At 36.3% G+C, this 27,882-nt stretch overlaps 1 protein-coding gene across 1 annotated transcript; it reads left to right on the top strand.

Annotated features, from left to right (window-relative positions):
- Positions 1-644: 644 nt before the first annotated feature.
- Positions 645-26,863, top strand: rspry1 (ring finger and SPRY domain containing 1). Its single transcript, NM_001045072.2, is given in 15 exon segments — positions 645-727; positions 2,014-2,524; positions 5,442-5,494; positions 10,142-10,254; positions 11,083-11,209; positions 12,358-12,416; positions 13,878-13,944; positions 14,031-14,162; positions 14,369-14,484; positions 18,122-18,265; positions 20,211-20,322; positions 20,455-20,557; positions 20,634-20,786; positions 20,929-21,033; positions 25,774-26,863. Coding segments are annotated over 14 exon segments (1,743 nt in total). The 5' UTR covers positions 645-727; positions 2,014-2,162; the 3' UTR covers positions 25,871-26,863.
- Positions 26,864-27,882: the final 1,019 nt, after the last annotated feature.

Here is a 27,882-nt window from a genome sequence, read left to right on the forward strand (position 1 = left end):
GGAGCAGTGATGCTTTTAATGAACCGCTTCACAAGACACCGGATTGAATCGGTTAGGACGGATCTTTTCAGGGCAAGAATAGCACCGTAATATTAAACATATCATAATGGAATTAGTAAATATCATATGATTATGTCCAAAAATGTAATTAATGAATAAAAATGGAACATTGCTATTGAAATGAAGCTGAATCGTGTTTACATTTAAGTGAATTTCGACGCAACAAACTTGCATATAGCAAAAACTCATATTAATTAACATTAATTAATAAGTATAAACAATAATTAATTAGTTGAAACGTTTAAGCCACAGACTGCACGATGACGCAGTTACGTTCTGACGTATGAAACAGCTGAATCGTTTTTTTTTCAACCGGTTCTTTGAAACGAACTATTCAAAAGAACCGTTTCGCGGAAGTGAGTCGGACTTCCCATCATTTACACTACACCGAGTGCTCCCGTTGATCCTCCGGCTATCTTACACTGATTCTAACCAGTCCTCATGCTTTCACTTCTCAGCCCAACGTTGAGTTTCGTCTTTAGTTTTCGGCTCGCTCTGTATTTGTTTGCGGCTCGACAATATGCTGATTGTTAAAGTGGTGGTGTTGTCGAGTACGAGTCATTTTGCTGAGAAGTAAAGCGCACACACTCACACTTCCCGTGTAGTCTTTGTGTTCGGCCTACGGATCTGTGCTGCTGCATTTACCGACTATTTTCCGCTTTACCAGGTGAGTTATTTCTAGTCTCTGACAAATACACATGGTTTAACTATAAAATGCTTTTTCGTGTATGTGCCAAGTCAAAGAAGGGCTTTAAACTGCTGTTTCGTCCATCTGTTTGGAGGTGTGGCTAGTTATGTGGTTGCTAGCGATAATTTCTGACATGATGAAAGAGGCTGTGTTTCAAGACCTAGCGAACTGCCCTTTTAGACAGCTTTGTCAGAATAACAGTCACATGATGATACTTTTGGACAAAGATATATTCTGTTTTTAAGTGTCAGATAAGTAAGTCAGGCGACATGTAGTAGACAGTAGAAAGAATGACAGCCTGAGTCACCGTTGAATTTTATTACGAACCTTCATGGATAGAAGTGTATAGTGGCTGACACTGCCAGTCTTAATCTATGTGTAATTGTTGTGTTTCATTGTAGAAAGAAAGTTTTAAGGGTTGCAAGTCCCAGTGGCAGAATTTTCATTTGTACATGATCTATCCCTTTAAATGCTGCCTACGTAGGCAGCTCGCTAGGGTTTGAAACGCAGCCATGGATTCTCAAGTTTTTTTGACGTTAATTTACTGGAATGACAACACTGTTAATAAGCTTTCAGTCTGTTTGTAAATGTCACTGATTGTATTAAGAGCACACTGCCCAGTGTTCTTTCAAGTCTGAGTGGGTTGCTGTGTTTTGAATGGGGGTTTTGTAAAGTTGTTTGGTGTGCTAACTGTTAGTTAGCGTATGCTAACACTGACAATCCCAGATCTTACAAAAGTATTTCTGTTGTTTATGGACACAAATTAGAACTGCCTGCTGTTTTATGATTTATTTTGCTTTACAGAATATGTCTATCTAAACTATTTTCAACGCAGTTTATTGATGACATTTCCTACAATTTGAAAATGCAAATGCTGTCATTTAGAGCATAAAACGACATGTTTGTGTTTATTTTAGACAACAGTATTTGGTAAAATAACCTTGATTTCCAGTTACATGTGTTAATTTTTGTTCTCTGAAGGAAAATCATCTCTAAATGACAATATTTTTATTTGAGTTTTGAAGTATTTTCAGACCTTACAATTAAACTAATATTAACGTTTTACTCAAACAAGTCAATGTTTGTTGACCCAGTCAATCCAGTTCATTCAAAGAAACTAAAAGTTTTCAAGTGATCTCTTCATATAATTTTTCAGTAAATATATCAGTCAGAACTGGGCCCTCTGAACATTTTGTTTGTTTTGCACATTTGCCACTGTTATGTTTCCTTTCCACACTGAAAATAGTTTGTGTAATCTTTTTCAGGACTTCAATCTCCCAGGCTGTAGGATGTGTGTTGACTGCTCCATCAGTTTTGTTTGTTCGTCTCTGGATGCTGATGGTCTGCAGTAGCGCAATGACCGACACGTCTACGCGACCCGTACCGAGACACCCACTAAAGTCCTTCCAATGATATGATAGTAGCCACCTGGATTGCATTCTGTGCCACCAGGAGCCTCGTGCGGGTTCTCCGACTCACCGTAGAACAGCTGCAGTCAGTGCAGTTTTGGGCCAGCCTCTCGTCCGGCAGAGCCATGGGGAACAGCTGCGTGTGCAGGGAGGACAGTGACGTGGAGGAAGGATCAGCCTCTCGCAGGCAGCTCAGGCGGGTGGATAACTCTGTGTCTGATCCACCGGAGGCCAGAGGGAGTCGGCCCAGGGACCCGGTTCGACCACCCAGAAGAGGTCGAGGGCCACACGAGCCACGTCGGAAAAAACAAAACGTGGACGGTTTGGTACTAGACACGCTGGCCGTCATCAGGACTCTTGTAGACAAGTGAGTGAACCTTTCCCGTAGGAGGGATCTGCTTAGATTTGTTATTAAATCTGTTTATGAATGAATCATGGGCATCATATCAATTTCAGTTCCTTATATTCATGTGTGTCAGCAATAACATCACTCCATCTTTGGCTAAAAGCATCCACTTGTTATTCAACATCCATTTGCATTGTGTCATGTGTATTTTTTTTACCTCAGTGTTATTGTCTACCAAAGGGATGCCACGCCGTCTGTTTAAACTTTTAAAATGATTCCGCTTTAAGTGTGCAGAGCCTGGCAGAGCTTTGTAATGAGCGTGCTATTATTTATTTATTCATTTTTTCACACAGCACCACATTTAATCTTAATGTATTGCCCAAGACAGCAGCTTGTGATAACCAAGAGTTTCTTCATGTTTCCTTTAACAATTTGGCTTGATCTCAGAGTCGCCAGTCACTCTTCCTCTATCACATGTTCTTACACCTTCCTACACTGATGACCTACTGCTATCTAATGATGAATGATCACTTTTTAAAAGTGAAGTTGTTTTATCTGTGCATCAGGTTGCGTGGCTCTGAACCTGATGTCTAATATGGCCTGCATTATTGCATGGAGAACATGGCAGTGTGTGGCCACTTCCTGAAGAGAGGCTAGGGGAAATAAACGGCCTGGCAGGAAACTGATATATATTATTTTCTCAAATTTTCTTATTTGTGTTCTCAGTGTTTGGACTTAAATGAAAAATGCATAAATGACAAAAAAGGGAGCATCAGCTTCTCTTTTTCTCTGTGGCTTGAATATATATTGTTGCTCAACCACATCCTTTGGCGGCCTGTTTTTTTTTTTTTTACATGACACCTGTAACTGTAAGGCTGAATGAGGCTTTTTTTATTATTTCTGTTAATGAATTACTGCAATCAAGCTTTACTGTTTAAAGGAAACATTGATACAAAAAAACTTGCATATTTTCAAGTCAATCTAAATCCCAGGTCATATTATACAATTTTTATTGTCAGTTAAGAAAGTCACTTTTGCCAGATTATGCGTTTTTTTTTTGTTTTTTTTTTCCCTGATAAAATTTTGATTTGTCATGGGTCACAAATATGCCAGACTACACGTTCCTTCATAATCAGTCATCCTGTGACATCTACGACAAGCGTTATTTCCCAAAAATTTCAATAACCACTGATGCTTGCTGACAACTAATAACTACATTATTTAAGGGCATTTGTTATGACATGGATAAGATCAAACTTTTGATTCCTTTTTAATATTAGGATATTTGTTTTGAATCTACAATGTATATTTTCCTGCCATGGGTTTCTTATTAAACACTCACTCACCTGAACTTGCTACCAGTGAGACAGAGAAAATGAAAGCACATTAACAGCAAAGAAAAAAACGATGCTCAAAATGTAATCTTTAAAACAATGACATATTAAAAAATTAGCAAATATATGACAGGTTTTTTGGTTGTTAAACAAAATAATAATTTAGCCTTAATAAAATTAAAGTGAAGCCTATATTAAACTGTTTTTACTATTAATGACTCATTTGAATAAGCAGAAAAGGCTTTTACAATATAGTCGCACAACTAAACATGTTCCCAGATTACCTCGGAAGAACAAATTCAATTGGAAGGATGAGAACTCAGAAACTTATTGTGAGAATGGAGTTGTCTGCATATTTGTGTCAGTTTGTCAAATAAAATTGCTTAAACTACCTTAATATTTAAGAAAAGATAGTTAAAGTTTGTTGATCACCTGTGACTCACCCATAAGTATACAGCCTATTTTTTTGATTACCTGACCAGTGCATTAACGACAGCACCTTCTGAGATGACCAAGAAATGATGTGCTCTTATTACCAATTGTCACCCACGAGACGGAACTTGTTGTGAAGAACGAGAAAAAAAATTAAACATGCTAGACTTTCTGCGATGGTGTCGTGACGCGTCACAGACATGGTATTAGTTGTCATGAGCTCACATTACTTGAAAAGAAACGATTGAATCTTGTGCCATGATGCACATTTGCCAGCAACACCCTAGATCAAGAAAATCGTGCCAAAATTTTCACAAATTTTAGTGATCTGACCTGGGCTTAAGAGTAGTATTCAGGTAAGAAACAGTCAAATAAAAACAACACTGCATGTTGTTTTCTTAGCATCTTTGTAAAAAGGTTTTCAAACGATAATTCTTTTAAATGCTTACAACACCATATTATTATCCAATATGAAAAGGGCATTGAAAATGAATAGTTGAGGTACTGTTCTCAACTAAACAGAAAATCAGTGTGTTTCCGACTAGAACAAATCCCTGTGTGACCGTTACACAACAATCACACAGCAGTCAGACACCCGTGGCTGGGGGCATTAGACCTCCTCTCTATACTCTCTCACACTCTCGCTTTCTCCTTTTTTTTGACCACCCTCATAGTTGTCTTTTCCTTGTCCTCATTTGCTGTTTTTAAAACATCGCCCCAGTACCTCTCCGACCACTGATTTATGACTGACAAATGATCCACACCTGTGTCACTGCAGAGTCAAGGCAAATTTATTGTCCCTGCTTAAATGTCTCTGGTGGTGTTTTAATCGTGCCGGGCTCCCTCCGAGAGCACCTCTAGGGATTTGTTTTTGCTATCGCTGCTTAGATTTACTGTTACAGACCCAGCCTGCAAAATGGATGCATAGACCCTAAAGCCAAAACAACCCCGGCGGCGGCAGTCTGCCCTCCAATAGCCATCCGTCATGCACTGTACAATCAGCCATTATAACATTAGGCTTTCATAACTAATGTCTAGAGCAGCCGAGGACTAAATAAGATGCTTACACGCTCTTGTTCTCAGGGCATGAGGCACACAGGCAAGTATTTCCTCCATTAGGTTGCTCTACTTTTTAGCCATTTAACTTTTATATTTGTTCTTTTGTGTTTCAGTGATCAAGAGCCGCCATATTCCATGATCACACTGCACGAGATGGCAGAGACTGGTGAGTGAAAGACATTCAGGATTCTCCAGCATTTTTAATTCGGAGAATTCGCTTTCTGTTAATCCTTTCATCTAATATTGTTTGCTTATGGGTGGTAGGACTCACAAGTTTCTTGAGATTGCTAGTGAAGGGAGTAAAGCTTATACATGTGGCTTGAATAAGTAGATGCATATACACTTATTTAGGTCACATTTTACATGAGATTATTAATACGTAAGGAGTGTTGACTGTTTTTTTTTTTTTTTTTGAATCGCTTCAATTCAGGGGTGGGCGATATTACCAAAATTTTGTCATGGTATGAGTAACAAGACTTGTGATTTTTGTGACCACAATTAAAGCTTTGTTCCTACATAGAACTTTTTTTTTTTTCAGAATAAATTTCTCACAGGGCAGGCTTTAGTACCCAGAAAGTCGCTTGTTGGAAGTGATATTGTAAAGAAAAAGGATTAATTGAGCAGATACTGAATTAAGCTCTGTACGATTGGTGTCACAGTCAATAACAGGGTGTCCACAGGGTCTTAAAAAGTCTTAAAATGTCTTAAATCTAAAAGCTAAATTTTATGCCTGAAACAGTGTCTTGTAGGTTTAATTTTTTTTTATAAACATGTCTTAATTTGTTCTTGTGTTGCTACCCAATCTAGTAAAAAACCCATACAAACCCTAACAATCCATCTCAATAAAACTTTTTATTAAAAAAGTAATTATTAACTCTATTTACTTTAATATTTTCTTAAAATAACATTTGTTTAATAATACTCCATGTATTTACTGCTGAGGCCACCGACTTGGACAAGACCTGGACATGTTGTGCATAAATCGTTCAAAGTTAAAAACTATAATTAACTAAATTTATTTTAAAAAATCATTAAAAAATTTAAAACGTTTATTTTGGAAAACAAAGTCTTTAAATACAAGTTGAGCTTGCTTGTTTTTACACAATATTTAAATATTTTGCTAAGAAGTAAACATTTTTGATATTAAATCATTATTGTCTTATAAAATGTGTTAAATAATAATAATAATTTTTGATAGGGAAAACAAAAATCTTATTCATTTGGGCCATTTGAAAGTCTTTATCTTGGTGAAACCTGCAGAAACCCTGAATAAGTTGATCTTTTTTCGTATATTGTTACCAATATATCAAACAAGGCTACCTTGTTTGATGTATTGGTATATCAATATACCAACTTCATGTTGTTTACGCTTTCCTAGTCTAATGTCGTGTAACAAAGTGGTTATTATGACCCTGTGGGAGACTATTATTCGGCAGAGGCTATAGTGCTACTGTTTAGGTTACTGATGGATATTATACACAGACTTATTCTGTACTAAATTCACAGTTTCAAGTTGTTAATCGAACACAGTTAATTTAAATGATCTCTCAAAAGTTCGCCCCGATTGCTGAGCAGATCTTACTATCAGGGCTCCAGCCAGCTCTGGCTGACCCACACTGCACATGAGTTGGCCACTCCCACTTTTTTTTTCTTTCTACATGTCGGCATTTACATTGAATAAAAAATAATCTATTGTGCTTGACAATGAATTTAATATCTATAACATCACACTGCCCAGCCCTACTTCTATTCATACACATGCAAATACAGGAGGCAGAAAATGAAAATCCACTGATGTTTTGCATTTGCATCTATTAGCAAAGACTTTTAGTTATTAATATTAGTGCATTTACACACTGCATGTGTTATACTTTTACATACAAGCTGAAAACTGGTTTGCAGTAAACATGTCTTGGTTTTCTGTAAACTCAGCTCTTGTAATGAGAAGCACTTATAAACTGGCTATTGTCAACAATAGGGTATCTTTAAAAGGTAAAGTACATCTACTCATAATTGAATATTCTGTTGTATTTACTCACCTTCATGTTGTTCAAAATATTCATGCATTTTTGTTTCTTCTAATGAAAGAAGAGATTCTGAGGTATGCTGGTAACCAATCAGTTTTGACAGCTTGACAGCGAGTGTATATTTTTATTCCATTTAATGGAAGTAAAGAGGAACATGCAGTACAGATGCAGACACTTTACCCTAAATAGAAAATTTTGTCATCACTCAAAAATGGCATTTGCTGTTTGTTTAAACTACTTGTTTAAATTGAGCCAAAACAACACAGTTCTTGTTTTTTTGGGGGACAACTTTTTACGTTTAATTCACACATATTTGTACAAACTACAAAGTTAACTTAATTTCTTTCATGTTGTTCCAACACAAATCAATTGTGTGGAACTCAGCAATTTTTACAGTGATCTCCTGACTTCCACTGAATGGACTAAAATATACAGTGGTGGTCAAGCTTTTAAAACTGTTTGGTTACCAGCATACTTCAGAATCTCTTCTTTCATTAGAAGAAACAAAAATGCATGATTATTTTGAACATGAGGGTGAGTAAATATAGAAGAATATTTTTTTTTACGGTGATCGTTTAATCACCCTTTACTTGTTACAAACCTGTTTGACTTTTTTTCTTCAGTTGAGAAAATATATTTTGAAGAGAGCTGGAAACCTGTAACCATTGACCAAAGTCTTTGTTTTTCTTACTATGGAAGTCAGTGGTTATAGGTTTTCAGCCTTTTTAAAAAATATTTGATTTCTACTGTGGAAGGGCTAAGAACTGTAAATCTAGTCTCCAGGGGTATTTGATGTACATCCCTGAAACTTAACTGTCTGGTGCCATCTTTGTTTTATAGGCACTACATTTTTTTAATCATTACAGCCGTAAATAGGCTTATGATGGTATCAAGTGTTTCTTGTGGCAGTTAATTGCTCTAGATTTAATCATGATGTTTAGTATTATTGCGATATTGAGCTGCAAAATTGGTAATTTTAGCAGGTATAGTCAATACATGTATAAATCATATGCATGTTATAACAATAGGTAAGATTTTTCATTAAGGTCTCATTCGTAAACACCATTTAATGCATTAAAATCAATATGGGGAATTAACAACTATTATTGCTGTTACTGTGCTATATTTTATTAGTTGTTAACTCCATTTAATAAAACAATTATGACTTTTTATTTTAATAAATCATTAGGGAGTGTCTAAGTAATTAAGATAATCTAAGATTTAAAAATGCTTTGTAGTTTTCATCATAAGCTCAGTTAAATTGTCTAATGTTAACAAATGGAGTCTTATTGTACAGTGTTAGCAAACAATAACCCTGTAAATAGAACATATTCAATCAATATCACAGCGTGTCACAGGCCAGATTAACATGTGAAAGTGTTAATGTTTGAAAATACACCACCTCTTAGATCAAACAATTGGTGCTGTGATGAACAACCACTGCCAAAACAACAGTCTGAATATTCACTATAAATGACACTATAAACGTTTAAATAATAAATAATTATTCTTGGTATTTTTGATTTGCCCACAATAACAATATCATTCATTTATTATCACCATAATATACATATTAAATGATTAAATACCATCACACCTCTAGATGTGAACACAATATGATTTCTAACCATAGGTAAATGACAACACTGAGAATGTGCACATTAAACTCTTCACCTTCATTACTTTCTCCTCATTCCAGGCGAGTGTGTGAGCTGTAACATTAAGTATTCTTCTTGATCTACTAAAATGCAAATAGATTATTGTTTCCGTTTTATTTAGTTCAAATGAGAAGACTGTCACTAGAGAAACCACATAGCTAATAATCAAAGGGAATCAGCCAAACATTGACTCCCTGGTTCCAAGCTGCTTTTTTTTCCATCAGGGGAACAAGTGCAGCTTGTTGTGACCCCCTGGCTACTGATTAAGTTATTAGGATGTTAATCTAACAGCGGAAGCTGTGGAAGCTCTGTGGGTATTAGTGACGGCTGTTTTTGATGTTTGGCTCGTGCCCCGTGCTGCCATTGTCATGCCATCGCTCCGTTCTTTTGCAGTGACTGAAGTTAGAGAGTCAGGGCTGAGCTGCAGACTTTAAAGTCCCTCAGAGTGTCCTCATGACTGTAGAAACAAACACTGAAACACTGAGTGAATATTAGCTACACTGCTTTTGCTTTTTTTACTAGGGGCAGTGCATTGCTGTTTCCATTTTAAAATGACTCCTTTTATTTGCTCCTAGATGATACCTGCAGCAAACATGACTGAGGTGTTATATTTTTGAGGGCTGGTTTGAGTCTGTATGTGGATCAGCGGTCAAAATTTAGCAAGGTCATGTGTGGGTCGCCAGCCTGACTCTCTTGTGCTATTGCCAAAGCCTCTGTGACTCTTGATTTTATTTATATGTACATCTGTTGCTTCGAGCTGAGCCTGCATGTTATGGTTTGAGACTCTGTGGCGTCAGGTGGCTGCTAAGAGCTTTCGTGCAGGAGTAAACTGGTGAAAATGCTACTGTGGGCCTTAAGATTGAGTTCAACACATCCTGGAGTGCATATCAGTGTTGTACAGATGATCTTTCAGTCGATTTAGGTGCATTTTCAGTAATGGTTTTACAAACCAAATGCTTAATTTGCACACTTTAGTGTAATCTATTAGCTCACAATTGTCGTCTACATAATAGCTATTGGAAAACCCTTTTAGTATTTTTTAATGTTGTTTAAATGCATGGTTCTAATACGCATACATAAAACATTTCCTATGGATTGAATGTCTGTTTCTGTTTTTCCACGTTGTAGATGATGGCTGGTTGGAAGTGGTGCAGTCTTTAGTTAGAGTAATTCCTCTAGATGACCCTCTAGGACCAGCCGTAATAACACTGCTACTGGACGAATGCCCTTTGCCAACCAAAGTGAGTTCACATCTACATTACCTTACAACATTGACTGCGATATTCATTTTCCAACTCTGTTTTTCTTAATGGACACTAATGCAGCTCTATTTATACAAGCACTCTGAAAATGGAGCCACAGCAATTTTCCTAGTATTATGAGTTTGTTGAGTGATATACCTAACTTAAGTGATATTCCTTACTATCTAAATGGTACCAGCAGAAGATGCACTTCTGGTACTAATTTGTTTTCCCCAGTTTTATGCTGAAACTAAAATGAAAATGAATGGCTTCTGGTTATGCGTCAGTTGCAGGTGGGTGCTTTGATATTGTTTGGTTTGGTTCTGTCAATTTTCAAATACAAAAAATAATAGAACTTCTTTTAGAATAATAATAATAAAAAAAATCTTCTTTAATTCAGCTAGAATGCATCAAGTTGAGCAACACTAAAAAAAACTGTTTTTGTTTTTTTTTGTTAATGGAAGAATTCTGAAGAAATGTTATTTAATTGTGTTATATTCACAAAATATATGAAGCAGAAAAACTGTGGATTGCTGATAAGAAATATATTAGTTTGAAATCAGCATTTTAGAATTATTTAAGCATATTTACTGTGTTTTTGATGAAATGCATGCAGCCTCGGTGAGTATGGGAGGCATGTGTTGATGTTTGTGTAAATGTACTCATCATCAGGATACTTCTGAATTCTTTTACATTTTTTTTGGGGGGGGGGGGAGGGGGGGGTTCTGATGGAGAAGGTGGCAATAATAAGATAAAGCAGTTTCTTTCTGAGTTCAGTGCTTTTATTACCTCAGCAATTTACAAATTCAAGATTGATTGTATTGTCAGGATGCTCTGCAGAAGTTGTCAGACATGTTGAATCTGAGTGCTGCTGTGGCGCGTCAGGATGCCCTCATACCAGCTAAACACCGCAACACCACAGCAGTCCTGGGCTGTCTGGCTGAGAAACTGGCTGGTGAGGGACACACACACACACACACACACATGCTTTTTGTTTATGGTTTACAAGGACTTTCTACTGCTGTATAGTATTTTATAATATAAAAACACTTATTAAATGGCTTTACCCTACCTCTATCCCTAAACCCAACCTTTACAGAATACCTATGGCACATTTTAATGTCAAAATACCCAGTTAATTTGAAGTGTTTTTAATTATTAGGTTCACAAGGCATGATGTCCCCATAAACCATGTTAATGGAATACAACTAGGTTATACCCATTTCTTATAATTTTGTCGTTATTTTAGCAAAAAAAGAAAAAGAAAATATCACCGCAAAATATGCATTCAACCTGAAAATTTCACTGTGTTGGATTCTAGTTCTATCAAAAAAACTGTAATATTAATGACCTGTGACAGTTTGAATGGGATGAAAATAAGTTCTATGAAATAAATCATAGTATAAGAAGGTTATTTTACATCCTAATTTCAATTCTAGATAGACTTACACATAACTATTTATTGTATTCCTCCCTTTCTTGTCACTTTACTGTGTTTAACTGATCTATTTCTAAACGTATCACCTGAATGTATTTAAAACTTTTATCTAGTGTTCATTTGATTTAATTTTTATATATAAAACTTTTTTCGTTGTGTACCTTTTGTCATTTTATTCTAAGTTTGCCATGACAGGACATTGGCAAGACAGCATAAATTATATTAACTCCGAAGCTGTCGCAGAAGTAATTATGCCCTTTTATTTTTGCAAATAAAACATCAGGATTTTGGATTCTTTGAAAGGAATTTGAGATCTGTTGCATCTCGTTTTACATCATCTTTGCACTAGCTTATATCTCTGATGCTAAAGAGCTGAGTTTGCAGTCTGTAAAGAGCTGTCATGCTTGGGCTTGCTGTAGGCTCCCTAAGAGACCTGTGATTTGACAGCCATGCTGAGGCTGCAACACACACACACACACACACACACACACACACACACACACACACACACACACAGAGAGAGAGAGAGAGAGAGACACACGCACACACACAGTCCAGTTCTCAGTTTGAAGATCCATGCTTCTGTTTTAAGGTCAAACATGCTGCCCATAGGAATCATTTGTTTAATACTGGTGTACTTCATCTTTTTACTCTTTTGTCTACAGGTCCAGCAAGCATTGCACTCCTCAGCCCTGGAACTCTGGAGTACTTGCTTGAGAGTTTGGTGAGAGCATAGACTGTTTTATTACAGAATTTGACAAACATGATTGTTTTTTTTAAATAACTTCCATTTGGCTCATAAATGTAACATTCATACTATCCATCTGCTTTTTTAGTCCAATGAAAAAAAGGAAATAGATTTAATTCAAATTAATGCAATACAAGTTTATTTGTATAATGCTTTTCACATTAATTATTGTTGAAGGCAGCTTTACAAAAGTTGCTCGTTGTATCATTCGAAAAAGAGATAAGTTACTATTACTTACTATAACTTTATTAGTTGCTAATAACTTCAATTACTAAGAACTTTATCAGTTAAAGTTATCATATTTAAACATAATTAACCTGTTATTATATATTATATAGGTGATGTCTATGTGTTCATATTCAATGAGGTGTATTTGTTAAGGATGCTCCAATCGATCAACCGAATATCGGTATCGGCTGATAGTCACATTTTTGACATGATCGGTACTTGCCAATCTGACCGATCTCATGAACTGATCGGAAATGTTTGTTTATGGGTTTACATCCACCTGGCAGAGCTAGAACACATGAGGAGATAAATGATGCGTGTGGGCGTGAGCAATCGCTGCACTCAAACACAGCCACTAATGAATAGGTTGCGACCCCTATACAGTTTATTAAGTGATGGTCTCTTTGTTGTTGTTTTGAGCTGTTGTGATAAGAGTGGAGCGATCACCCCTGTCTAGAGTCACATCCAACCCTATGACCTTTGCTGGAAAATCTGGTAGTCTCCCGCATATTCATAGCAGCTTCATGAGGCCCGCAAATTATGGTGACTAAAGTGGATGTTGACCAAGAGAACAGATTGCAAAGGCACTTCAATTTTCTAATCAAGATTTACAGTTGATGGGTTAAATGTATAGAGCAGTAAAGATATCTAGAGTGCAAATCCCCCTCTCTCATAAATGTTTCTAAATTGCATTGTCAATGATTTTTCTTACCAATTTTTTTATTTGTTTTTATCTATAATTTTTTATCTATAAGCTGCTACTAAACATGACATATTCACACTAATGGTTATAAGAGACATATTTAAGGGATTATATGCAACAATCTCTTAATTCTCTTGGGTAAGGTGAGATCTCTACTTAAGTTTCATATTTAGTGGGAAAATCTGCTTTATGCATTATAATGCTTGAAGTATCAGAAGTATCGACCGATCACCATAACTTGGACTTTGTATTTGCTATTGGATGCAAAAATCTCTAGTATTTGTGTATTATTATTCTGTTTTCCTCGGATGGTTGATTGGATGTTACAGAAATTAGCACATACATTACATATAACATTAATAATTATTAATGTATAATTATTATTATATTGATTAGAGTAAGAAATGCTTTTAAATCTTCAAAGTTGTAAATCTATAGTTTTGCTTGCATATTTGACATAAGTAATTTTTTCAACTGTTTAATTCAGTTCTTTTGGTTTTCCTCAGAGTTCTGAAGCCCACCCCACTGTTATGCTGTTTGCTCTTATTGCTTTAGAGAAGTTCTCACAAACCAGTAAGTCTAACTGATGTCAGATCAATATTTCTATCAGGAATCTTTCCGAAAATGGTGCGTTTGATATGATTCATTATTCGTTTCAGGTGAGAACAAGTTAACGGTGTCAGAGTCATGTATCAGTGACCGTTTGTCTGTTCTGGAATCCTGGGCAGATAACTTAGATTACCTAAAGCGCCAAGTGGGCTTCTGCGCTCAGTGGAGTCTTGATAACCTCTGTGAGTACGTTTTGATGGGTAATCAGGACTTTTAGTATTTGTAATTGCTATTGATACAAAGAAAATAAATGTTTCTCAGGACATCTGAAGTCTTTTTAATATAAATGATTTTTAGTAATAACTGTTTGCATTTTATAATTGTATTGTAGATTGAAGTCTTGTGGCATGTTTGACTGATGTTATCTTTGTCTCTCTTTGGCTCATAGTCATTAAAGAGGGGCGCCAGTTTACCTATGAGAAAGTCAACTTAAGCAACATCAACGCCATGCTGAACAGTAATGACGTCAGTGAATATCTCAAGATCTCTCCTACTGGACTGGAGGTGAGAGACAAACCAATATTGTTAATTATGTGAAAATTCTTCATTTAGGTAATGCATGGTGTGTTAAAGGGTCACGAAACACCAAAACACATTTTTTGAGCTGTTGACAGTCGTATATGTGTCCCACACTGCTAAAAACACTATTAGGACACCTATATTTCACTAAAAAGTGTAAATTGGTTGTTTTTGCGTTATTTCAAGCAAATTCGTACTTCCTGTTTGAAACGAATTTTTGAAGCTGCGTCACGGTCATGACATAATAGCCTGTATTCCAGCGTGCAGACTGGGCGTCTGTGCCAGAGTGAGTCTTATTACGTCTTACAGTGTGTTGCATTAATGCATGAGTAAGGCTTGGTTCAAACCAATCAGCGTGCTCTATTGTGCAACTTCATTAATATTCATTACTGTCACAGTGTAGACGGCAAAGACGCCACGTTGTGTTGGCAAAACAAGCGTGAAGTGTTGCTTTTATAGTTTTCTGCAGTTAAGTTTCGTTTTCATTTTCTCTCTGTGAGAGCGCAGACTCGCGCGTGGATTACAGTGTACGCCAGGGGCGTTGCTAGGGTTGAAAGGGATAAGGGGCTTAGCCCCAAAGACCCCCCCCCCCCCCCCCCCAAAAAAAAAGAAGTTTTAATTCACTGCACTAATATACCTATTCTAATCTTATTAACATGATTAAATATGGTTAATAATAAATAAAGGGTTTTTAAGACTTGTAAAATCCAAATAGGAAAAAAACTAGTCTGTTATGAGCCATATCATGCCTCTTGAGCCTCCTATCTCCTCCTGATTTGAAGTTTCTGTTTGTTTTTTGAAAATGTAATTTTCTGCATGTCTTCAAATCTGAAAATATGATTTATTTTTATAGTTTGAGTTGTTATCTAATGTGATACAAAGCTACAAACATGTTCATTTGGACAGAGTGATTAACTGAGGTGTAGTGTTGTCAAAATAATGGAATTTCTAAATTCAATACCTTGCAAAATATTGATATTCAATTCACTATTTTTTACAAAATAACAATTCTATCAAAAATAGTAGGCTAGCTAAGGCTACAAAAAAATAAAAATAAAGATCTACATGCTAGAAATATGTTTACTTTAAATTTCTTCAGAGGGATTTTTTTTCAGTTTTCCTCAAAATAGGGTGATGTGGGCACTGTAGCACTTTAAATGCATGTAATGCCTGTTTTATTCATACTTGAGCAGAAATTCCATATATATTCTTCACAAAAGTAGTAGAACATTCTAGGAAATCCCTAATATGGATGAAGGCATCCAGCTGTTGCTGTAGTAGAATAAAAATATGATCTGAATAAAAAGGCTTTAACTGATCATTTACACGACTGCGACAATAAATGTTTTATACAGTTGAAGTCAGAATTATTAGCCCTCCTTTGAATTTTATTTTCTTTTTTAAATATTTCCCAAATTATGTTTAACAGAGCAAGGAAATTTTCACAGTAGCCTATGTCTGATAATATTTTCCTTTTGAAGAAAGTCTTATTTGTTTTATTTCAGCTAGAATAAAAGCAGTTTTACATTTAAAAAAAAAAAACATTTTAGGGTAAAAATTATTAGCCCCTTTAAGATTTTATATATTTTTCCTATAGTCTACAGAACAAACCATCGTTATACAATAATTGCCTTATTACCCTAACCTGCCTTTAAAGCCTTTAAATGTCACTTTAAGCTGTATAGAGGTGTCTTAAACAACGTCTAGTCAAATATTATTTACTGTCATCATGGCAAAGATAAAATAAATCACTTATTAGAGTTGAGTTATTAAAACTATTGTGATTAGAAATGTGCTGAAAACAATATTCTCTCCGTTAAACAGAATTTGGGGGAAAAAATAAACGGGGGCTAATAATTCAGACTTCAACTGTGTGTTCTTCCAACCATTTTAGGTATTTTCATAAGAAAGTCGATTTATAATTTGATTCAAACTGACATAGCATGTTACAGTAGAATATAGTTATATAATAATAAGCTAGATGCATAAACTCACTGTGATTTAACTATTACAGAAACAGATGTGACTTGCTATATCATATAAATATATCTAGGAAGCTAGTACAATTTACATTTTTTTTTACTTACTCGCATGTATTTACATTGATATGATGCACATTTTACTGATTATAGTTATTTCATGTCACCAAAACTACACACATTTTATACTGTGGAAACAAGCTTCATCAGTAGTTAAAACTATTCAGTTTCGCGAAAGAGTTGTATTACTACCTCATTAGCTTCAGCTCCTCAAAATAATAAATGAATGATGTGCAGTGGCGGGATTTTTTTAACACCATGTGACAACAGAGCCACTCCCACCTGCCGGTAGAAACAGGTACTGCTGAACAGCTGACGATTTAATTACCTAACACAAACGCTGCGTTAAGTGGAATGTTCGTGATGTATGTGGTAATTTTTAGTACTTACATAACAAAATAAATGTTATACAACATATTTTTATTTAAGTGCAATATATTCCAAGAGATCAGGGGCTTTTGACAATACATCAGGGGCTTAAGCCCCCAAAGCCCCCCCCTCGCAACGCCCCTGGTGTACGCGACGCTCGACAACAATAACTTACGTGTCTAAGGAGGATTATTGTTTACCTGAGAGCTGTTCTCATCTGCAAACGCTGAGATCCAGATTGTAGTCTCCTCTAAATAAAGAAGCGGCTCTAGTTGCTGGTGATTGTCCTGTCTCTACAGATTTGGTAAGTGAGCGACCAGTACTCTTTGTTTATTCAGTTCGTATTTTATTCGTATCAAACAAACTATTGCACCGAGTGCAATATTTAGCACTAACAGTTACAACCAAACTATAACCTCGTGTTGGATTTTGTGACCGGAATAACACACGCGGCTTTCTGACGCTACCTGCCGTGTGCATCTAAGTTTCCGGGAAATGCTGAGTTTTTTTTCTCTCATTCGCCGTGTGGTATCAAACATTGCATGAAAAAACACGCTTAGAGCAGCGCCTCGAATCAAATATCACGTTTGTCGGGAGGGACATTAATGAATTCACTGAATGAAAGAGCCAAACTGCAGTTAAAGTCCACCATTTAATAATTTGGCAAATAATTCGACTACAGATGTCCATGTAAACACAGTCACATTGTCCGCTGTGGGTGTGTGTTTTGACTCTGAAATTCAGCGCGCCCAAATAGACACTCCCATACCAAGCCGCTTTTTTTCCTCCGACACTCCCCCCTAAACAGAGCTGGACACGCCCACTTTTCTGACTTTTTCCAAAGTAGAGGTGTGAAAACACCCTGCTGAAACGAGGGGGTTTCATGGCCCTTTAAGAATTGAAAATGTTCACTTAGTGACAGATAAAAGACAAAGTCTTTCAAAATGAAAATAAAATAAATCAACTGCGTGTACAGGGCATCAGGAATGTTCTAGAGTAGTGATTTTGTGGCAGATAGGATTCTGTTTAAACCAGGAATGAGATCGCATTCATTTCGGGTTTATCATAAACAAACAGCATTTTTTTTATTAAACTACTGAATGGTTCAGATACCGAATCAATCAGAATCCCCATGTTCATCTATTGTGCAAGAGTAGCTGTTTATATTCATAATATAATGTCTCTAATGAGATCAATGTCATCTTTGTCTTTAGGCCCGTTGTGACGCATCATCATTTGAGAGCGTCCGCTGCACGTTCTGTGTGGATTCGGGGGTTTGGTACTATGAGGTCACGGTTATCACCTCTGGCGTCATGCAAATTGGCTGGGCAACCAAGGACAGCAAGTTTCTCAACCATGTGTGTTTTAATTAAGCTCCTTTATTTCTGATTTCTCCCTTAGCTTCATGTTTTAATATTCTTATAAAAGCACAAATATTTTTATGAACACTTAAGGTACAGTGGAAGTCAGAATTAGTAGCCCCTCTTTGATTTTTTTTCTAGAGAAACATTTCACAAATGAAATTTTTACAGTATGTCGAATTTTTTTTTTTTTTTAACAAGATTTGTTTTAATTCTGCTGGAATAAAATAAGTTTTTCATTTTTTAAAAACCATTTTAAAGTCAAAATTATCTGCCCATTTAAGCTATTTTTTCCGATATTCTACAGAATAAACTATCGTTATACAATAACTTGCCTAATTATTCTAACCTGCCTAGTTAACCTAATTAACCTAGTTAAGCCTTTAAATGTCACTTTAAGCTGTATAAAAGTGTCTTGAAAAATATCTATTAAAATATTATTTACTGTCATCATTGCAAAGATAAAATAAATCATCTAAACTATTATGTTTAGAAATGTGTTGAAAAAAGTCTTCTCTTCGTTAAACAGAAATTGGGGTAAAAAATAAACGGGGCTAATATTTCAGGGGGGCTAATAATTCTGACTTCAACTGTATATACAGTGGATCTTGCCATTCAATAGCCATAAGTTTGATGTCATTATTAGCAATAAACAAACAATCAAACTATATACAATGTGCTGAAAATGACAGTAGATTTAGTTCTGAAATGCAACTTTCAGAAATGTTGGGTCAATATGACTTGCACTACCTGACAAAATTGTTGCCAATTGATCTTGTTGCCAATCTCATTTGCAAGAGCAACAAATAATAACTTGACTTCTAGTTGTTCATTTGGAAAAATGGCAGAAGATAGATTTTTTTTTCTGAGAAATCATCTGTTGAACTACATCCCATTCATCACAAGTACTGCTGAAGATCTATTGGAACCTGCATGAAACCAAGAATCTCATAGCAATCAGTCAAGTTTGGTGAAGGAAAGATTATAGTTTGGGGTTACATTCAGTAATGGGGGTGTACGAGAGATCTGCAGAGTGGATGCAACATCAACAGCCTGAGGTATTGACATTTGTGCTGCCCATTACATTACAAACCACAGGAGAGGGGAAATTCTTCTGCAGGATAGCGCTTCTTCTCATACTTCAGCCTCCACATCAAAGTTCCTGAAAGTAAAAAAGGTGCTCGAGGATTGGCCAGCACAGTCACCAGACATGAACATTATTGAGAATGTCTGGGGTAAGATGAAGAATGTTGATGATCTCTGGGAGTCCTGCAAGCATGCTTTCTATGCCATTACAGATGACATTATTAATGAGTTATTTGAGTCATTGTAGAGATGTATGAGTGCAGTCGTCCAAGCTCATGGGAGTCATACACAATAATAATGCTTTTTCCACTGCACCATGACTTTATTTTCTATACTGTACATTATTTCTGTTAAGTGACAAGACTTTTGTCTAAGCAAAGTCAGACCTTACTGTCCTAATTTAATAATAAAAAAAATCAAGGCATGATCAAATTTTATTTTGGTAAAAAAAAAAGTGTAATCTAGAGGCCTTTTCCTTTTATATAGGCCACTTCTGATACCAAATGATCAACTAGAAGTCAAGTCATTATTTGTTGTTCCTAAAACTTGGATAGACTAAAGACTTTTGTCAGGTAGTGTATTATTACTTGACTATTACTGGTTTAACAAATGCCACTTTAGTATATATAGTAAATTTATAAACTTTAACTTACCAAATAAATTTAAACTTGCCATGCTTGCATTTTATAAAGATACGTTGGGTTGTAATAATTTGAATCATAACTAATAACAAACTAAAATTGTCTGGGTGTTTCAGCTTATTTTAAATGACCAGTTTCCTGTTATATACACTTATGTATTCTAAAAATGAAATAATTGTTCTGTAGTAAGAAAACACATCTCTGTGTTTATACAGGAGGGTTATGGGATTGGAGATGATGAGTACTCGTGTGCGTATGACGGCTGCAGGCAGCTGATCTGGTACAACGCTCGCAGTAAACCTCACTCCCACCCCTGCTGGAAAGAAGGTTTGTAGAGCATCCTGTTCAGCTCCCAACATCTGCATGTGATGATTACCTATTTACAATTGCCTACATTTATTCCATATCATCATTTTGTTATTACAACGTTGTGTGATCAGTGTTCTCTGGTCTTTCTAGGTGATGCCATAGGCTTCCTGCTGGACCTCAGTAAGAAGCAGATGATTTTCTACCTTAACGGACACCAGCTGCCTCCTGAGAAGCAGGTGTTCTTCTCTGCCACGTAAGCGAAGATCACTTCCTTAACCTTAAAACGAGCATGATGGAACTTTTTGAACACTTGGCTTTCTTTGTTTCAGGTCTGGCTTCTTTGCTGCAGCCAGTTTTATGTCCTATCAACAGTGTGAGTTCAACTTCGGAGCCAAACCCTTCCGCCATCCCCCCTCCATCAAATTCAACACCTTTAATGAGTTTGCCTCGCTCGCATCAGACGAGAAAATCATTCTGCCCAGGTTTGCACCATTTATTAGATTGCTGTACAAAGGGTGAAGTATCAATGGCCGTTATAGATGTGAATGATGCACTGGTTATTATCTAAAGTAGGTGACTCATGCAGTGAGTATCTGAAATTGCTCTTCCTTTGTTTTATTTCAGACACAGACGCCTAGCATTGCTCAAGCAGGTTAGCATCAGAGATAACTGCTGCACCCTCTGCTGCGACCAGATGGCGGACACTGAACTGAGACCCTGTTCGCACAGGTACAAAGATCAGCTTATAGAATCAGTGTTTACACAACTGGCTTTATGGGGACAGGGGCTTGGTTGAGGTGGAGTAGAAAAGAACAACTGTTGTTTGGGGAATTGGGACATTTGGAACACATTCAGCCTTTTGTAACCCATATCCCTGCATTAAGCCTGTTAAGAATTTTAGGGTGCACTCACACTATGCCATTTGAACTGTGTCAATGCGTGTTTCCTGGTTTGTTTGACAAGTTTGAGGGCGAGGTTCAGTTGGCCGTCCCTGGCCCGGTTGGAAGATGTGTGTCAGTGCGTTTTGGTTGGGCTTTGTCGTGGTACGCTTGTAGTGTGAGTGCAAAGCACACCTAAGCCTGAAACTGAAAACACAGCCTCACTTTTAAAGGACTGTTTGATATGGATTTATTAATCATTCTTACTTTTTTCAATGAACGCAAACTGTTGTAGTTTATTAAAGTCGCAACTGCCGCCTTCAGCAAACCTCCTAATACATGCAGCATGATGACGGTTATGATCATTTATGAGCATCAAAAGTTGTGAATCTGTTCTGCAAAATATTCAACTGCAAGTCACTGCATCCCAACCAACTAATAATAACTCAAAACAATATAACTTAAGCAATCTCCACTGTAATAAGCGAGAACACTTCTCTTCCTGTTAAACTGCTGCTGCACCACACATTATTGCGGTTGTGCGATGTGTGCCTAGAGTTGAAAAAGTCAACACTTAGTGGAAAAAAAACAGGCATTGTCAGTCAATCTTTTTCATTCTTATCAAATGAAAGCAGAGGTGAGCTTGCCATTGAGGTAACAGCAGTGTTTGTGTTGTCAAGACGACTACATAGACTTTTAAAGATGGAGGAGACACTTGTGGTCACTATTTCAAGTTATCTGGAGCTGTATGACTTCGCAAATTATGAATGTCAAAATATGATTAAATATTTCTTTTTTTTTTAACAATATCAGCAGCAACGCTCGCGCACAATTTGCTGCTGATTAAGTCGTTGCCTTGCAACAAAAGCATACTGTACTTCTTTTTATCTTGTCAACAAAAAAGGCAGTGTGGTGCGCCTCTCGTTCTCTGAATGAAAAGGTGCATTTGGTGGGATCGACCTCAAAGATATAGTTCTCCTAAATGCAAAGCTTTCTAAGTACAGTTTCTAAGTTACAGTTTCAGTTTCTTGTACAGTTGAAGTCTGAATAATTAGCCCCACTTTTACTCTTTTATTTTTTTTTTAAAAATATTTCCCAAATTATGTTTAACAGCAAGAACATTTTCACAGTATGTCTGATAATATTTTTTCTTCTGGAGAAAGTCTTATTTTTATTCAAATATATTTTTAATCTAGCCGAAATAAAACAAATATCTAAAATATATATGTATTTTAAATAATTTTAAGGTCAAAATTATTTATTTAAGCTATAAAATTATTTAATAAAAATTATTTAAGCTATATATTTTTTGATTGTCTACAGAACAAACCATCGTTATAGGCCCAATCCCAATTCTCTACCCCTTAGCCCTTCCCCTCACCCCTACCCCTCATTTTGCGCATTACCTTAAAGGGGTAGAGGTGTCCCAATTATCTTTAGCTTGAAGGCATAGGGTAAAGGGGAAGGGGTAGATGGCCCTTCGAATGAAGATTTTTCAGGACCATGCTCGAAACAAAGGGGTAAGAAAATTTCCTGGAATACACCAGCCAGAACGGCAGGATAGTTGCACCCAGAAGTAAGAAGATCCACAAATAAATTTTTTTGTCATTATTATAAATTTTACAACAAACAAGCATATGTTTTAATACATTCATAACCACAATCGTGTTTTACTGTCATGCTTTAAAAAAACAACGCTAAAATAAAAACCGCTTAATTTCATGATCTATTATACATAATCGTAACTCCTGTATAGCAGTCCCACAACATTCTGGCACTCGATGTTACTCGAAAACCCTGTCAGAAAAGTCTTGTGGCTGGGAATGAGCTTTTTACAGTGTCTGCTATAATGTTGATGTTGTTTTTGGTGTGTTTACATGGATGAATATGGCCACTGTGTAAATGCACAGTACAGTTACAATCTTATTGCCACGCTAGATCGTTATGATAACATTATATATATGCCTTCAGTGATTTCCTGAAGATAAATACCAAAAAATAACACAATTGGAATAACTACAGCAGTCGCGGTCATCTGATCTCATATGAAGCATGAGATTGCGTTGACATATGATGATGTGTGCAGGTGCTGTAGTGCTGTCCCAATTCTCAGGGGTAAATTTTGAAGCCCTTCCCTTTCACACTCTGTTCTTAAGGGCCAAGAGGAAGGGGTAAGGGTACAAAAAATAGAATTGGGATTGTGTCTAACTTGCCTAATTACCCTATCCAGCCTAGTTAACTTAATTGTCCGAGTTAAGCCTTTAAATGTCACTTTAAGCTGTATAGAAGTGTCTTGAAAAATATCTAGTCAAATAGTATTTACTATCATCATGGCAAATATAAAATAAATCCGTTATTAGAAATAAGTTTTTGAAACTATTATGTTAGAAATGTGTTGAAAAAAATCTGTTAAACAGAAATTGGGGAAAAAATAAATGGGGGCTAATAATTCTGACTTAAACTGTATCTTACTTTTTCTTGCGTTGAATGATTAGTTCACCCAAAAACTACAATTCTGTTAATTAACTACTCGCCCTTATGTCATTCTAATCCCGTAAGACCTTTGATCATTTTTGGAACACAAATCAAGATATTTTACATGAAATCTAAGAGCTCCCTTATCCTCTATAGACAGTAATGGTCTCAAGATGTCCAAATTCCAGAAAAGGAGCTAAAAACATTGTGAAAAAAAATTAATGTGGCTTCAGTGGTTTAACTGCAATCATACGAATCTCCAAGAACAAGATGGTGCACCAAAAAACCTGTAAAAACAACATTGCGTGTCTATGTCTGCCATTTCAGATCAGAATGGGCGTTTACTACTGGCAATACAATTTTTGCATGTTGTGCTGCTGACACTAATAGCAATGCGACATACTGCCCATAGTAAATGTTCACCCTGATCTGATACGGAATGACAATAGCTACGTTTCCATCCTCCTATTTTTATTGTGCATTTTGGATATGCGCATTAAAAAATGGTTTATGCGAACGCCAAGATGCGCATCAATTTTGAAAATGCACATTAAAAAAAGTATGCACATAACTGAGCACGATAAACTTTTTATACGATAATAAAAGATGAGCATAAAAACTACTATGAAACACTTTTCCCAAACAATTTCCAGTATGTGCGTTATAAAAGTCATAGGATTTTGTTAGAGATCATGTGATGATAATGTGTGTGAATATGTCTTGAATGAATAAACCAGCAGGCTGAGCACATCATCTTAAAACATCTTAAATGTTTTGGTCATTCTAAAATTACTTAATCATTCCAGTATTTGTGTTATTATACTATTAATTACCTTCAGAACTCCCAAGAGCGTCTGTGCTCTGCGTTTTACGCCTTCAAATGCCACCAATCATTTATTCCACATCAGCATACTGTCTTCTGAGGCGCAAGTCATTTAGTAAATGAAAAAAAGATTCACACAGCTTCTCCTATTACAGCAAATTCAGTTTTTACTGTCGATATTTGGCGCCAGTTAATTAGGGAGTGACGTTTTTTTCTTTACTACTGCTTGGATTGAAACGCTGCTTTATTTGCATATCTTGTATGTGATATACCAGTTTTGCTCATAAATTTAATTTGCATCTTTGGGTGGAAACATAGCTAGTGTTTTTGGTTCAGTTTGAGACAGTCCTTGCTGTAGCCTGCAGTTTGATGACATACTGGACCAGGTCCAATACATAGTGGACGAGGGCCAGCGGATTTAGGTAGAAACACTAATTATTTGTATTAATTATTAAGTAACACATTAAATTGTGTGTTAAATAATGTCGGTCATACTTTATTTTGATGGTTTGTATGTCAAATTTAGGTTGAATTGCATCTACATACCAATTAATTCTCATTAGATTATGAGTAGACTGTTAGGTTGGGGTTGGGCTTAGTGTAAATTGACATTTACTTGCAAAGTTTCTCATATCAGTTAAATGTCTGTTGAAGAAGCAGCATCAGCAGATATTAAGCAGGCAGTCCACTAATACTCAATCGAACCATCAAAATAAAGTGTAACCTTAATGTCTACATCTTTCCTAACCCTAAACCCAACCGTCGCAGTAGCATGGATGTTGAATTTGTGGGCGTTACAATGTCCATTTTAACCGCCTCGCCGTACCGTACCTTGCGTGTTTGCTGATGTGCACCTAAAAAAGTTAAAAAATGTGCTATGTCAGTCTTTTTCATTTTCCAGCCAAATGAAAGCTGAGGGGTGAGATTTCCGTTGAAATAACAGCAGTGTTTGTGTTAGAATTAGACCTGGTCCAGTACATCAATATGCTGCAGACTGCAGCGAGGACATCTTGTTCAGTTTTAGTTTGCTACAAAGAAAAGACGCACAAAAAGAAGCTCCCCCCTACTCAATAATCTATTTCAGTTGGAAGTACATCAACATACTGAAATGAAAATCTCCGCAACGTCTGGTTTATTCAAACTTTAAAAAAATGAATTAATCTTTAAATTAAATGATGATCGATTCTGGGAATTTTTGGAATTTGATATCACTAATCTATGTGTATAATGTGTTGATTTATTTACTGTATAAGTTCTTTGTGATTTATCTGTTTTCTTGTGTCACGTCTTCAGTGGGATTTGTATGGAGTGTGCCTTACAGCTGGAAACATGCCCACTGTGTCGTCAAGACATCAAGACACGAGTCAGACTCATTTCCCACGTGTCCTGACATCAGCCCATCAACCCTAAATGTGGACTTTCCCCATCAAGCTTCCATCCTGTCCAGTCCCTTCAGTCCGAGAGATCGACCTGACCAATCGAAACCAAGATGCTGTCTCAGGATTGGACGCAACAGCGCTGGCCTTTGACGGATGGAGTAGATCCTCCTTTAAACTGGAGGGAAGAAGAGAGAATAAAATATTGACTGGTAGAGAAAACTACTATTGCACTCCAAGAAGGCCCCTATCAATAGAGGGCTATTCAGAAGCTGGAAAGTTTAAAGGCTGCTGAGAATTTAAATCTGCATTTCCAGGAAAAGCTTAAATATGGAACAAATGCATCCATTACATGCTGTTCTGTCTTTGAGTCTCTTCCCCCTCAAGCTCTGGTCAGGGTCTACTACTGTGTGTCTCTGTTCAGATGTTTAATATATATATATACATATATATGTGACCTCTCTCTCTCTCTTTTTTTTTAAATCTCAACAGGAAACAGCAACAGTGTCTTAACCACTTTGTTTCCTCATGCCTGCCTCAGAAAACCCATTATTTTTTGCTCTCTCAGACTTGATTGTACTTGAATCTGTTCTGGGTTGATTGCCCCACATTCTCAATATGGATGCGGAATGTCTTGGTGAGTCAAGACACAGTGATTTCTTTTTTTTAAATAGTATTTTATATTGACATATGATGCAAAGTTAATTTAGAAATAAATTAAGCCAAATTGGAACGTTTAGATTGAGTATTAATGAGTGAATATTGATTCCATCAGTCTCGAAAGGCGATTTTTAATGAGAGGAAATTTCAGAAGATTTCCGCAATGGTTAATGCACATATCAGTGTCCTTATGCTGCTGATGCTTAATGTGAACTTTCTAAAGCAGATACAAGACTGAAATCTCCAGCGCTCCCAAAGATAAGAGAGTGTGATTGAATTAAGAATCTTTCATTTTCTGATTTGTGTTGTTTGTAATAAATGTCTGTTTATGTGTTGCTTATTGTACATGTTGTTATCTGAGTGAATTACTCTTTTTCAACAGTAATATGTGTGAATTCCAGAATACTATTTCAAGAGTTCACTCTAAGATACATTCATTCATTTAATTTTCGGCTTAGTCCCTTTAAGTAATCTGGGTTCACCACAGTGGAATGAACGCAGCGGATGCTTTTCCAGCTGCAACCCATCATTGGGAAACACCCATACACTTCCATTCACACACGTACAGTGTGGACAATTAGCTTACTCAAGTCACCTATAACACATGTCTTTGGACTTGTGGTTGAAACTGGATACCCGGAAGAAACCCACATGAACATGGGGACAACGTACAAAATCCTCACAGAAATGCCAACTGACCCAGCTGAGGCTCGAACCAGCGTCTTCTTGCTGTGAGACAGGATCGCTACCCACTGTGCCATCGTTCTGCCCTCACTCTAAGATATTGCTTGATAATAATAGCAGGTTTGGCATGCTGTCCCAGGAGAGACCAGTAACGCAAGCTCATGCGACAAGTTTCGCAGTTCGCTGCGTTGCAAAGTACAAGCTTGGTGAACTCTGACCTGCGAAATTGCGTCATTGGATGCGTCAGACCATTCGAGGATCAAAACATGACCTCTCTGGTCAGAAATTTAAAATATGGAGCAATCGCTCATTTTTTTAATGTCCAATCTTGTTTAATCTCGCCCCTTTTCGCAGCACTGTACTACAGAATTTTGCACGCTCAGACTTGAATGTGTCCGCAGTATCAGTTTGCAAAACTTCACTTAATCACAATCTCCCAAATGTAAATAAACAAGTTTTTGAAAATTATAGTAATTAATTTAAACTTAACAGTATTACCAATTAGAAATTATATTTTGTAACCTATGGACTTTAAATTGGTATATGTTTACAAATTTAAAAATGAAATACAGCACGTCTTAATAAATAAAGGCGGTAACACTTTAGAATAGTTGTTCAATAGTTAACGTTAGTTAAAGCATTTACTGACATTATAGCGAATAATCTTGTAAAGACATAATCA

This window comes from Danio rerio, chromosome 18 (assembly GCF_049306965.1).
Source record: "Danio rerio strain Tuebingen ecotype United States chromosome 18, GRCz12tu, whole genome shotgun sequence".
Lineage (NCBI taxonomy): Eukaryota > Metazoa > Chordata > Actinopteri > Cypriniformes > Danionidae > Danio > Danio rerio.